At 39.8% G+C, this 15224-nt stretch overlaps 1 protein-coding gene across 1 annotated transcript in view; it reads left to right on the top strand.

The window, feature by feature from the left end:
• The window catches only part of KCNK10 (potassium two pore domain channel subfamily K member 10), a 68799-nt gene extending 54775 nt beyond the window's left edge, over nt 1-14024 (top strand). Inside the window, exons 5-7 of the mRNA XM_054827428.1 lie at nt 7218-7404; nt 10552-10694; nt 12725-14024. Of these exons, the coding sequence (XP_054683403.1) occupies nt 7218-7404; nt 10552-10694; nt 12725-13348 (954 nt within the window). The 3' untranslated portion in view covers nt 13349-14024. The remainder of the gene's footprint in view (nt 1-7217; nt 7405-10551; nt 10695-12724) is intronic.
• The last annotated feature ends 1200 nt before the right edge of the window (nt 14025-15224 follow it).

The raw sequence follows: 15224 nt of genomic DNA, 5'->3' as shown, positions 1-15224 counted from the left end.
TAACAGAACAAATAAGGAAAGCTCAAACAGAGCTAAAAAAAAAAGGAATATTGAATTTCTCCACCCTGCTAAGAGGAGATAATTCTAACATGAAGTTCAATTTTCTTTTTCTTGCTAAGTCTTTGAAAGTGGCCATGTCATGCAATAGATAACTAGATATCTCATTGATCTAGCTACACTAATTGTCTTTCTCTGTCTCAGTGCATTTCTTAATTAGATGCTGAGCATATACTCATAAATCTAGCCTTGCTGCAATGTGGCACTTTTCTTTGCACCATCATAACTGCGTTTTATTTTTTCCCCTGAATTGCACTGATGAACAAGCTGAAAGCATTGACTCAAGACTGATCAAAGTCAGGGTTACCAGGAATGGCAAGGTAAAATCTGTTCAAGTACAGGGAAGAGACATGGAACAACCATTATTAAACCATTCTTACACTCCCTGGGAGAGAGGAATTTAGGTGTAACTCGGAAGGGAGTGGAAGGAAGGAAGGAGCAATACATTCCAAATTCAGCCTCTGCAAGCATCCTTTGAAATTGCTTAAGTCTGTGCCATAAGCCTCTGTTGTCCTTTGTCTGCTCCAATGTCTGAGAAAAGCATGTATATGTACATGGATCCCTCTTATTCAGTATTTATTTTTCCTTGGGCTGAACACAGCTCAGCCAGAACAGAGGTTTGGGCCCATTATTGTTATTTTTATTTCTTCAGTAGCATAATAAGCAACATGGAGAAATTAGTGGGTGCATATCAGAAGCCCTATATGTACTTTCTAGAGATAGGAAGGCTGAAAAGGAGTATATCAAGCCTAGAAAATTTCCAAGCCAGTGCTTCTGTATTTTCATAACACAGTATCAGTACTCGCATTATGACTGCAGCAAGATTCATGCCTAGAGGTTTACAAAAATAACGTTAGAAAAAGCTGCTGCTCTGTGAGAAGCTTGCTGCATATTCCATCTGGGTCTAGACAAACACCTCGCAGAAGTGTGGTTTTATGGGGGAAAAAAAATCCTTCTTTGCTCTGACCCATGCCTTGCATGTATTCAGGACTGCCTCTCCCAAGCTTAGTAACAAATGTGAGTGCTTCCAGCTTTTTATATCCATCTCCTCTACGGTACTTACTACAGTTAAGAAATAGGGGGATGGATTTTGCATCTTCTTTTGCAGCAATAGCAGCATTCTTTATAAAACATGAGAATTAAAATAGCACTGAGGCACCAAAAGATCTGATTAGACAGAGTGGGGGAAGCCTGTCTCTGGTGGAATGGTTCAAACCACTGTTCTTAACCCATGGTGGTGTCTGAAATGTTGTACATATTTTAAAATATGTTGTTTAAAATTCTGTTGCTATGCTTTCAAGGGATGTTGCCTTCTTTATTAATGTTGTGAGTAGGTCCTGGGTGGCAGCAAGCACCCACGCAGCCATTTGCTCACTCCCCTCCCTGCAGCGGGACGGGGAGAAAATAGGAAGAACAAGAAGGAGAAAACTCATGGGTCAAAATAAAGACACAGAAATCAGTTATCAAATACTATCACGGGCAAAACAGACTTGACTTGGGGAATTTAATTAATTGCCAATTAGTATAAATTTTTAATTATTGAGTTGGGTATTTGGAAATTAAAAAAAAAGAAAAAAGACAAACATTCAAATTGCCTTTCCTCTTCCTTTCCCAGGCTCAGCTTCACTCACAGGCTCACTTCACTCCAGACACCTCTCTTCCACTCATGTTATTGCCGCAGGTTACACTCAGTCCCTCCAGTGAGGCAGCGAACAGCACAGGGATTGGGGCCAGGACACAGTGGTTTCTCTCTGCCAATCCTTCCTTCTCAACTCTTGTTTTCTGCTCCAGCACTGATCCCCCGTGGGCTGCAGTCCCTCCAGGGAACTACCCGCTCTGCCATTGAGCACCTCCCATTTCCCTTGTTATTCCCTTATTCCCTCCTCTGTTCACCCCTCCTCTGTTCACCCCTCCTCTCCCAGTCCAGTGACCGTCTTGGCTGAGGGGCTCAGTGGTGTCCTGTGGTGGGTCTGTTGGAGCTGGCTGGTACCAGCTGTGTTCAGACAATACAAAAGAATTGTGTATTGTTCTTAGATGCTATCTCAAAGCCAGTGATATTTAAAATACATTTTGGGTTTTTGAATGTGAAGCAGCTAGGACAAGTTAGAAAGAAATCCATAGTGACGGGTATAGACAGCAGTGAGGTTGATGCAACCATACGGCTGATCACCGAGGAGCTCTGTGAGCCCAGCACTGTGCCAGTCTTTCCGTACAGCCTGTTGAGATGGGCATCACGCTCTACTGAGGTATGTGCCAGGCTCTGGACCAGGGTTGGGTTGCATTTGACTGATAGAAAGGCAAGCAGTGTGAACCTGTATCTATCATCTGCACCGCCTGCACTAGCCTAGCAACAATGTTTTGACTAAGGACACACCTAATGTTCGTGGCAGAGAGAAAAAATAGAACCAATATATCTCATATTCTGTTTTATGCTTTGAGTACAAAGACTGGCTTTCCTCCTGTTAAAATATTTTGATCTGGAGAAAGTGATTTAGAACACAAGCTGTTTAATTAGTGCATGGACTGAGACAATCTGTTTCAAGAATAGTTGTCAGCATGGGAGAAGGCATAAAGTTAAGAGTAGGTGAAGGGGACAAAAGAAATGTGTTTTCTTTGGAGGAGTGCTCCAAAATGCAGAGCCTTGTAGAGAGATGAGGACAGCATGCTCCATGAAGGCACAGCATACTGGCACTAAAAACATGCTGTTGGTCATCTAGCCAAAAAGGTAAACAACTTGCTTGGAGTCTTGGGGTTATTTGTCAGGAATTCAGAAAAGAAAATCTTTGGAAGACAGAGGAACCATCTGAGCTCACTGTGAAGCAGCAAATGTTCCAGTGCTATTTTTGACTGAGTAGTACTGTATATTGGGGGAGTTTCTGTGAAATGGGAGGTGACACTACAAAATCTTGGAATATGCTTATTTGAAATATGCTGTTCATGGAAATAATATGTGTTTCATATATTTAGCATTTAGTCTAGTCTGAAAAGTGGCTGTAGCATCTTTTTATCCAATGCTTAATGTCTTCTACTTGGAAAAAACAAGCTACTCCATTTTGGAAGGAATATATATCATCCCCGTGGCCTTAGCTTAGGAACTTAAGAACCTTGTTTGATCCTTTTGTTGTCAACAGTTAGGTCAGAGGAATTGTGCCTGAGTTAATGACCAGAGAGAGAACAAAAGGAAAAAGTAAAAGGGATTTCTTTTAACTCCTGAAATTATTGGATAAGACCAAAACTGCTAAGACCCCAGTGTATGTAATAGAAAACAAGGAAAAAGCATGGTCACACTCATTGATGGAAAATATGCATAAGAACTACATTCCACTGATAAGGATGTCTCCATCAGAATGTCTGTTCTCACCTCTTGTCACACTGGAGCAGATTGACATCAGGTTGTTTGAATTTATATGTGCAAGATAATGTCATATGTAGTGATGTTGCCTGTTTAGCACTTAACTACCTTAAGAGTAAAATGAGGACTTTCATCAGTAAATGGAAATGACCCCTCATAAGTTCGTAAATGATCGAAAACTCTCCACCTTTTCTTCTTAGATTCCTCCTTCAATCTTTTCCAGATTATCTCTAGGTGGATTTAAATTGAAGCCTCTCTCATTAGCAGGCACTAATTTATTTATATTTGATGAATGTCTCACAAATTGTCTGCTTCATCAATGTGGAGAGAACTTGTTGGTAAAACAAAACAAAACAAACAAACAAAAAGAAGTAGAAAACATCTTCTTCAAAAGTGTTTTCATTTTACCTAAACCCCTATGAGATGAACTACTGTTCCTGGAGAAAGGCCTTTCTTACTGTTTCATTTTGACACCTATAGAAAATTCTGTATTTATGCCACAGAATGGGCTCAGAGGATGCATTAGCCTGGATGGAGTTGCTCAGCTATTTCCCAGTGTTTGGATTCAGATTGCAAATGCTAGTTAAAACAAGAAGTTCCTTCAGTGTTAGAATCCTAAATGCAATTCTTGTTTGTTAGTAAAGCCAGTGTACAGCTGGGAGAGCATTTTCCACAAGGCTGTTAGAAGTTCATATACTATGGGAACACTGGATATTCCTAAGTTTCTTTGACGGACAGACCTATTACACTGCAATGACCTGCAGTACTTGATGAGTTTATTTGGAGTCCTATTACAGAGTCCTGGGTGGTAAGACAAGGCCAGGTAGAAGGGAGAGGTGGTAAGAAGAACAAGCAAGTGGGAAACCAATTGTATACCATGGTAATCAGGGCATTAGGCTGGAAAAGAATCAAAAAGGCATAACATGGTTGTTTCCTATGAAATAGATTGTCCTGAGGAAAAAACCTTCTGTTGTAGAACTTATGGGGTTTGCAGAACCTTTTTTTCTTCCTGTGAAAATACCAGCCTAATTTTTCAGACTCAGTGAGTCAAAGGCCTGAGGTATGAACCTTTTCGTATTTCTCAGCCATTAGTATATTTTTATATATATTTCTTTCAACAATGACTTGGTCAGCTTAGGCTAATCGAGTCTCATCTTAATACAACTGTGCCAAAACTAGAATGTAAAGACTGTGTTTCCTAATTCCTGAGAACCTGGGCAGCACAAAATTATGTTCTTTGTAGGAAAATGGCATGGCCAACTCTATCCACAAGGAAAACCTGCAAGCCAACCTTTTTGTAACGTGTGATTGCTACAATGTACATCTTCCACGAATAATGACATTTATGCCTTAGCATTTTTTGAGCTATAGCAGTTATACTCTACTGTGAATGTCCCCAGAATGCATATCTAACTGCAAAAAGACCTCCTTTTCATCTGTATCCTGAATTTCACGTGTCATTGTCCATTAGGTAATTCTGCTTCTGAGTATTGCTTTTGTGCTCTTTTCAGTAGCTCTAAAAATGCTGTGCCTGATTCACTATTGCTTTCTGACTTCATTTTTACCAGTGCAAGAGTAAGGAAAAAATAGACCCTCAGCTGCTCCGCTTTTGTGGGAGTGACTGAGGTGCACAATAACCACGAGTCAGGCCTTTCTGCAGAGCCTCTCATTAACATCATTACCATTTTTAAAAAAAACCAACCACCTTTGGCTGAATTTATCACTCATGAACAAGTGGATGTCCTGAACATTTGGTACTGATTTGTAGGTCATTCTTTCCACTCCTGTTTCTACCATGAGACAAGACAATCCTGACACATATTGAAATGCATTTTAATGTTGCTATATGGGGACTGGAGGAAGGTTTAATATGCATAACTTTGCTTTACTAGTAGTGCTTGGCAGCTCCAAAGTACTTTCTGTCCAAGGATTCCCGGTACTATAAAGCACTGCATGTGCCTCGTAATTTCCACTGTAGCGAGGTGTCTGCCATTTCATTTTTATCTACCAGGAAACTGAAGCATTTCGTAGAAGTAAGTCACCTTGGCCAAACCAGTAAATAAACAAGAACTTGGTTAAATCCTGGTCCTCCATGACAAAAAGCAAGTGTGCCAATCAAAGACATCATGTAACATCCATGTGATCAGTTGCTTTCCCTTTACATAAGTAAGTCTGAAATCCTGCCATTGTGAATATGTGTCCATAACTCTCAAAGAAGCTAGATCATCCTTTAGTATTTTAGCAAACTGCTTAAAATGGCTCCCCAGGAGAAGAGGAGATAAGAAGTCAAGTCAGGTTTTATATTCTTACGTTGTTTTTCTCCTTAGTACTTCAGTGGCAGTTTTTTCCACGTCTTATATTTGATTAATCTTATTTATGGCATTATATTACTAATCCTATTTAACTATTTTTGTTCAGCCAGACACAGAAAACAATGTACACACACAAAAGAAAAAATATTTAAGCATAGGAATCATCTCAAACAGTTTCAGAACTAAAATTATTTCTGAAATACAGTATATTTATTCTGCTACCTGGGTCCTAAATGCAGAGCATCCCAGATCAGATGAATGCCTAATGAGGGTCTGACAGTGGACCTCTAAAATAAACGCTCATGCTTTAGTGGAAGCAGTAGTACTGCTCACAAGCTCGTTAGATATGAACCAGTTCAGGCAATATCCCTTCTGTATATTATAAAGATAACTTCTGAGATCTTATTTCCTGTCTAGGCAATGTCCTAATCTAAAATGAGATCTCATTTCTGGGTTAAGGGAGATGCTTGATTTGGAAAACTAATTTGGAAATATATGACTTACAGTGACCTCCACATTCCTTTTCCAGGATAAATACAGAATTTACACTGGCAATGTAATTAATCCACAGTAAGATTTCTAGTAATTTCCAGGTTTCTCATGAAACTCTATTGAACTTTGAGTTTACATACAGTACAGAAAATCTGAAATAAATCCATCAGTTGTATTAATCCAGGCTTGCATTAGTATTACTGGAAACAAAATTTAAGTTTATATTAAATAAAGTGAGAGTTTATATGATCTAGGAGTGTAAAATGTTGCAATTACACTGCTCATATTTATATTCAGTTTATAGCAGCCAGTAACACATACTCTTTGTTCAAGACCTTTCCAGTGCAGATTTGCATAGGTAATTTTGTCTCAGGTTGTTTGGTATTTGACGGCAATCCTTTATTTCTGGAGTGAACCTATAATGTAACTATCTGTTTTTGAAAAAGAGATTTAACTTTCATATTTGTGACTGAAAGCTGGAAATCCTGAGCCAAGGAAAGTCTAGAAAACCTGAAGCATTAATTATTTCTACATAAAATCTCAGGGTTTTAGAACAAAAAAAAGGGTTTATTTTCATTTCAGTCTTGGTCTCGTTTGTTGAATACTTGGGGCTGGTGAGGCAATGTGGGTGTACATATATATGTATGGAGGTGTGAATGTGCACTTTTTCTTACACATTGAACCCAAGCTGGAGTGTACTGGAGCCTTTCTGAAGCTCAGGACTGTTTTTCCAGGCCGTGTTTCTCGTAGGTTAGTAACTGCCTAGTGCATGGAAAATGGAAATCACCATTTTTCTGGGGCCAGACATAGAGGTTCACTGCTACCCAGGGAGGGCTCTCACTATGGGGAGCAAGGGTTGTTTTCTACCTGATAAACTCACAAAAGGCAGAAAGAGAAATACAAGGTGACACCAGCACCACAGATCAGTCTGTCATTCACAAGGTATACAGTCCCAGAAATCCACTCAAAAATATTTTTTTTCTTTTGTTATTTCCTTTTTCTAGAAAAAGCAAGTGAGTCAAACAAAGATCCGGGTGATCTCTACGATCCTCTTCATCCTGGCAGGCTGCATTGTCTTTGTGACCATTCCTGCAGTTATCTTCAAACACATCGAGGGATGGACAGCCTTGGAGTCCATCTACTTTGTGGTTGTCACTCTGACTACCGTTGGCTTCGGTGACTTTGTAGCAGGTGAGCAGCTTTGAGCCTAGGTGCTGTGTATGAGGGCCTTGGCTCTTTGAATTTGTTTTCTCCTGTAGAGAGGAGGCTTTTCACTATGTATTATATCCAGTGAAACGATGCCAGGTGTTTCTGTTGGGGTTACTGTGCAATAGGACACCAGGTTGACTGAAGATCCAGGTGCCTTGCCATATGCAGATTGCAAGCTTTCAGCAGTGTAGCTAACATGAGCCTGGGAAGTCCCAATTATCCTTTATTGTACAATGAATTATGCACAAGTCAAATGACTTTCCCATTGAATTCAGGATTTGTGTTAGTCCATTAGGTCTCAATCTGAGGCTCATTGCTGAAGCAAGTAGCCAAAATGATTAATGGGTGAAGCTTTTACAAAGTAGGGCTGAGCCATAGGGCTGGAGAAATCTCTGGTCGGATGCAGTAGTGGGCTGCTACTACAGGAGCTGCAGCATTTCAGAAGCTGTGTTTTGTTCTCTAACCTTGGCAGAAATTTTGACATTGCAGTTGCCCTGTTAAGGAAAACTGATATAAGAAGAGAAGGACTAATGGGGTATGCTAGGAGGATACTCTCCAAGATTAATACATTACCAGCAGGAACTATAAATATCCATCCTTATCAATTTCCAAAAAGGGAGTCAAGGCTATTGGCTAGAGAGATGAGAAATTTTTTTTTTCTTCCACTCTACTGCTTTGCTGACAAAAAGGTGGTTAAAATAAGTGGAATTTTTTTCCCATTAGTGCATGACCCCTACACCTCATTCCTGTTAGTAGTCCTAATTAAAGGCATTAAGACGCCTGTGTTACAAACAGCCATATTATGCTACTGTTTTGTTACTTTCTATAAATCAGTGAAATATGAATGAGTTAAAACATCAAATGAACTACAGGGATATATAACATTTTCTTTGCTGAAGAGCTGTAGACAAATCTTTTTGAAGACAAGACTGTGATCTTCCTTTTTTATAACATAGTGGTATAGAAGACATGAATTATTGAGGTAAAAAAGGCACTGAACAAAGACAGCCCCAGATACGAAAAAGAAGTATTTTACGAGCATTCAGATACAGAAGTGATTGTATGAGCTTGGTTAATTTTAACCACTTAGATGTGAAGAGAGGCTCACTGATATTCTGTCTTTGTGGTATCACAGTGTGAAATAAAAATAATTCACAATATTTTTCTTAAGCATATCACACTTCAGTGTTGTTTTCTCTGATAATATCATCGTAAAAAAGCCCAAATATTAAATAAAACTGTTCTAAATCCAACATGATTAGGAGAATATAATCCACAGCTGGGTGACTACTAACAATCAGGATTTTTCAAAAATCAAATGGAGAACCTTGAATGAGAAAACTTCAGAGGTGATCTCATAATAAGAGTTTAAGGCAGGTGATCACCAGGAGATTTGGGTTTCATTGCTGGTTTTGGGACTGACTTTCTGTCACTTTTATTTTCTGTCACTATAAAGACTCTGTATCTCTGTCCCTTCGACATCAAAGGGAAAATACTACGTTGCATTGGGAAAACTGCATCAATGGAGCTATGCTGATTTATTTCACCTAGAACGTGTCCTAACTCTTGCCAAATTGGGAAAGTTTTTGTACTACTGTTGGAAATGCAATTGTGGATGGATCCTGAAAAAACAGAATATCCGATAGGCTGAAAAAAGTGGTCTCATACTTTCTCAGTCGGCTGATTACTCCATAAGACAGACCTGAACAGTCTGCTTCACAGCAAGCTTCCTCAGGGACACATATGATCAGAAGAGCCTCGTTGTACCATAGCAACAGCAGCCCCCACCTCCCATTGTTTCCCACTCTTAAAGACTGGAAAAAAGAGAGTGATTCATGCAGTGTATGGGCAGAGATTAATATCAAAACCAATATTTGGGTCCCCGCCAATTCTCAAATGTCTGAGTTTCCACAGGGATGTTTAATCACTATATGCACACTCATACTGAGTCTGGATAAAATTAAAGAGTGATAGGAATGTCTCAGATTGGAAAAAGCTCAGGGGAAAATGCTGAACCGTGTTGTCCTGTGATTTTAATGGGGGAAAATCCTAGAAGCTCTCTGTAGTCATACAGAAGTACAGATTGGTGTGTAGCTCTTGTCTAACCAAGACTGGAGTCCAGGAAATATGCAATCTTCTGTCTGAGTCTGCTGGTAGGCTTGCTCTTTGGGCAGAGATTCACACAGGTACCACCAAGGGTAGTGTTTCTTCACCTGTATTGAGGGACGGGGCTGTGCAGCCTCTTTGCCACTCTCTCTTCAACTCAGGGCTGTGCCTGCCTCTCGCTGTTTCTCCTTATTGCAGTGCACATGGGAGTCTCAACAGTGAGGTTGTGCTTGCTTTCTTTTGGAAAAGTTTATTGTATTCTGTGGCAGGTAGCAGCCTGGCTGCTACTGCATTTATTTTAGGCTCTTCGTAGTCCACCTGAGTTGCCAAATGTCTCACATACTTGTTTTACCAGCACGTCCTAAAACTTGCATGAAAACAATATAGGATATTTGTTGCTTTATTTGATCCTTACCTCCTCTCAAGTCATTGGCCAGAGAATGCATCCCTATAACTGATACCCAAGCAGACAGTATGTCCTTATTAGCAGGGCTGATGGCAAGGTTGGCTTCCTGTCAGACATCCTAATCTGGAGGGGAAGACAAAGCTACTTTTCTTTCTCCTTCACATAGGTCTCTGAATCCTGTAGTTAAACCCAAAAGAATCTGGAAACTCTATAACCTAAGGGAGTTGAACTGTAAAGTTTCTCAACTACCAGGCTGCAGGCAGTTCAGAATAAGGAAGACTAGTGGTATTAAACTTTTTTCTTGGAAATGTATTCATGCTGTTGCAAGTACTATTGAAGCAGATATTTCAGACCTGCTTCAGACTATGAGCAATATAAAGAAAAGTGTTTACTAGGTGCTCTGGCAGGTCACATAGCAGCAGAACAATAGGTAGTTTTAAAGAGTCTTGTATTAAGAACTGACTGTGTTCCTCCCATCTATCTCTCATCTATTATTAGAACTACAGTGGTGTTGGCAAGAGTCAAGAAATAATTTCAGAAATTTATCAGAATTGCAGATATTTTGTCATAATTTTGGCATCTCATGATTCCTAAGCATAAGTATATGTTTATTTCAGGAGGAAATGCTGACATCCATTACCGGGAGTGGTATAAACCCTTAGTGTGGTTCTGGATCCTTGTTGGCCTTGCCTATTTTGCTGCTGTCCTGAGTATGATTGGAGACTGGTTAAGAGTCCTGTCCAAGAAGACAAAAGAAGAGGTATGACTAGCAATTTCTCAGTGGTTTGTCATTTTATGAGAGCTTTAAGTGCCTGATTCTTGCTTGTCTAAAGAAGGATGTTCCTCTGCATGACCAGTGTTCAATATTCCTTGTGGTTTATTCCACTGGCTGCCTCTGGTATCCAGTTAGCTCTGATCTTTAACTCCTTCACAAAGGGAGGAAAAAAACCCAACTGAAGCAGCCTAGGTTGTTATACCTCTATCAGTGCTACCAAATACACAGAACACATCAGTAGGATTGCAATTATGGAATAAGAGAAGCCACCCTTCACTCTGAAACTAGCTACAAAATTATGATAAAAATTTCAGTGTTCTCTCTTTAAAAATTGGAGATGCATAGGTTTTGAAGACATTAGTTGACACTCTTCATTGTGAAACAAGAATCTGCCTTTAAACTAGGATTTTATATTGAATTTTGCCGCCTTTCCCTATGTCAGGAAATATGGTTCTCAAGAATTTAGATTCAGACCCTTTACTGAGTACCATATTATTAAAAAATTGAAGGAACCGCATAGTCACCATCAGGGAGAACATGGTTAAATTCACTCAGAACATGCCCTCTGTGATTCAAAGACAGTATTGCTAATACTTCACTCAAATAAGCGTGGAAAATAGAAGGCAATTGCCATGCCTCTAGAGCTGAAGCCTATTGTGGAGGACATTAATAATATAATTTTGATTTTTAAGGCAATCTCCTCCTACATTAACTAGCAAAGCTAACCTGGCAGGGTTAGCTAAAGATCAGACATAGACAAAGTTTGGCAGAGGGATACTGTTGTTCATTTATCATTTATAAAGGCATCTGCGCTACCTGAGTCCCTGTGCATCCCCTGTGTATCTCCATGAATAAAGGGGGCTTCACAGAGAGTTTGGCTGTCAGGTTGATCATCAGCAGGCACCTATAGGTGGGAATCTGATCTCTCATGGTGAATGTCAGATGCCTGCTGCCACAAGTAAACAGTTCTAAATGGACACCTGCTCATCTGGCCTGAGGAACCACAATGACTTCCTTGTGGATCACTGAGTGCACAAACTTAGTTCTGGCTACAGCAGCCCAAGCAAACCTTTGACCTTGGTGGGCTTCTGCAAACACTGTACTCCTGAATCTGTTCTCTGTTAGCTGAACTTTGGAAAAGACCTCTGTTGACTGAGATATTGCTTGGTAATTTATCTTCTCATTTTGGAAGAAATATTTATTCAATACAGCAGCCATGTAGGTGGTTTATTCTTAGCCGTTATTCTGCTCTCATGTGCCAAGGAGTAAAACAGAGCAAAGGAGTGAGACATTTAGGACATGCTCGTGGTGCCCACACAGAATATGTGTTGACAACTCCTCCAGCTGGCTTGAGAGGGTGGTATTTGGATACTTATGCAATGGAAGCCTCCATTAAAGACAGCTATCTTTGTCCCTGAGAATGAACCTTAGACTGGATCAGTCAGAGGTCCATTTGAAATCATCTAATAGGTATTTCCAACGTTAATTGCTCTGTGGCTCTGAACAGAACATTCAGTGGGACTGAACAGCTCCATCCATGACCAATATGGGAAAATACGTTAATGTATTGCTACACTGGTGGTTGTGCTGTTCTGAAGCATATTGGTATAACTATATGTGATTAATTTTGCTCGCTCCTGGCCATCTACTGCTGACGTTATAAGTCAGGAATTTTGTTCTTAACCAAGGAGGGATTAGCGTGAACACCTCCCTTCATGTAATACAGCTATAAAGTATATGGGGTGGCAAAATGTAAAACAGGCAGACAAGTTATATGCCACACAAGCCATTAGCTAGTCACCAGTTGGTGTGTTTAGAGCTTGCCCAGTATAGACACTTTGCTGCTGGGCTTGCCCAGTATAGCCACTGGTCCAGATGGATGCACTGGAGCTGGGACCGGTCTCTGATTCCACACCAGACAAGAAAGTGCTTGTGCTATTCTTCTATAGGAAAGACTGTTGCTTCGTTTTGCTTTTTCTTTTTTAAATTAATTTCTCTTTCTTGATGTTGTAAAGGTTGGAGAAATAAAAGCCCACGCAGCTGAGTGGAAAGCAAACGTGACGGCTGAGTTTAGAGAGACACGGAGGCGGCTCAGCGTGGAGATCCACGACAAACTTCAGCGAGCAGCAACCATCCGGAGCATGGAGCGCAGGCGCCTGGGCCTGGACCAGCGAGCCCACTCCTTAGACATGCTGTCTCCAGAGAAGCGCTCTGTCTTTACTGCCTTGGAAACAGGACGCTTCAAGGCCTCATCTCAGGAAAGCATCAACAACAGGCCTAACAACCTGCGCCTTAAAGGGTCAGATCAGCTCAACAAGCATGGGCAGGGGGCATCCGAGGACAACATCATTAACAAGTTTGGATCGTCTGCTAAGATGACCAAGAGGAAAAACAAAGACCTCAAAAAGACCATCCCTGAGGATGTGCGTAAAATTTACGAGACCTTCCGAAACTACTCCTTGGATGAAGAAAAAAAGGAAGAGGAGATGGAGAAGATGTGTAATTCTGAGAACTCTTCTAGTACTGCAGTCCTGACCAACTGCATCCAGCAACACTCAGACCTGGAGAATGGAGTGATCCCCAATGAAACCAAAGAAAGGGAACATGAAAACAAAGCATTACTTGAAGATAGAAATTAAATGTAAAAGATGCTTGACTTAACAATGTTAATGTTTTTATATACATATATATATTGAGACACGTGCCTTATACAGACTCCTTATTCAGTCTGAACTATATAGCATTGAAGAATATTTCACTGTGCCATAAAGACTCAAGCTTGCTCTGCCAAAACAAATCAGGAACACAGCACTGCAGAATGGCAACAGAAAGCTACGCACATGGAAATTTCAGCCTGTATAAGATTACCAGGGCAAGACACAGAGGAAGAGATTGAACCATGGCAATATCACCAGAGTGCTCCTACTATGGCATAATATTAGACAAAGGGCAGCTATGTAAGAAGAGCCTTTGAAAGGGATGAAAAAAAGTGTATCTTTGTAATGGAGTATGCATCCATAAAGCCTTCCCCTGGTGATTAAAAATAGGAGAAATGATTGGAGTGAACTAGAAACTTTCAGTAAGGCTTAGTTTACGTTTTGGCACGTGATCCAAGCTAGAATTTTTTTTTTCCATTTTTGAATCAGATGCATTATCTTTCTAAACTCCAAAAGAATGTCCATGGACACAGCCACCAGCTGGGTGCTGGTTTGAAAAATCAACACAGACATATTTAAGGGTCGGATTGCTCTTTTCATTAAAAAAAAAAAAAAGAATAAAACTCTGTGGGTATTTATCTTAACCAGTGACAAAAAAACCCGAAAAAAAACAAATGGATTTTTTTTCTGGTATGGGAAATATTCAATGTAATCTTATAGCAAGAAAGTGCATATGAAGAAAATGCAACATCTTGTGCTATGTTGTTTAAAAGAAGAGAAACATTAATTTAATGATATTTGGCTAGGTGTATAAAACAGTGGGCCGACTGTTTTTTTAAAAAAGAATTTCTCATTCACACTTTCTACCACTGAAAAAAACCCTTCAATTTTAATGCTGTACGACTATGAAGACAGAAGGAAAGCTATAGCTTTTGCATGTCAGCAAACTGCTGTTCTCTGTAGCTGAATCTGAATTTTTAAAAATAGACATAAAAGCATATACACTATTCAAATGAGGGCCAGGGCAACCATAGAATCTCAGGTCTCTCTGCCCCTTTTGCTGGGTTTGGGTTTAGATATAAGCTGCAGTCATAATCTCAGAAGACAAAAAAAAAAAAAAGAAATTTAGGGAAAGAAGTTGAGGAAAATACGGTGGTAATCTTTTAAGTGCTTATAGCTTTAAGTGCCATTAATGCTGTCATATTTTGTAACTTTTTAAACAAGTATTTTGAATTATTTGTTTTATTTCCTTTCAGGTACTATCTTTGTTTGACATTTGCTATCTCTTTTCTTGATAAAATCTAAACACGAGCTCTCTGCATTTCTAGACTTCAGTGAAATGTAAAACATAACCAAACTGTGGGCATTTTAAAAAAATCTTTTGTGGTGTCTGGACATATGGATATAGTCCCTAGACTTCACAGTAAATATTCAAAGAAAAGGCTGCAAAATAATTAATGGGAATTGCAAGAAACACTAAATTTTTGTAGCCTCAGCCTGTGGGCTACTGTGTTTGCCATTGCAGATAGAAGATTTTGCATGCTGGAAAATGATTGCACCAGTGATGCTTTCCCTGCGCCTTCACAAAATCATAAATATTCCTGCAATTCAAACTGTAAGCTTGTAGGTGAAGTAAGCATGGATGTAGATAGCAGAGACATACTGAGTCTTACAAGGTAGTCAAACATACGGACACTCGCAGGTCATACAGACACAGACTTTTGGAAATGCACGCCCATGTCTAAATACACAAAAATGCACACTTCATTTTCTGTGATAGTTTCTGAGATTTCATGCACAACAATCCAACTCAAAATCTAACTGGTCACCAGAATACATCATTGCCATAGCTATGAAT

Source organism: Grus americana, chromosome 5, assembly GCF_028858705.1.
Source record: "Grus americana isolate bGruAme1 chromosome 5, bGruAme1.mat, whole genome shotgun sequence".
NCBI lineage: Eukaryota > Metazoa > Chordata > Aves > Gruiformes > Gruidae > Grus > Grus americana.
The sequence above is the reverse complement of the archived record's forward strand: the minus strand, read 5'-3'. Positions and strand labels throughout refer to the sequence as shown.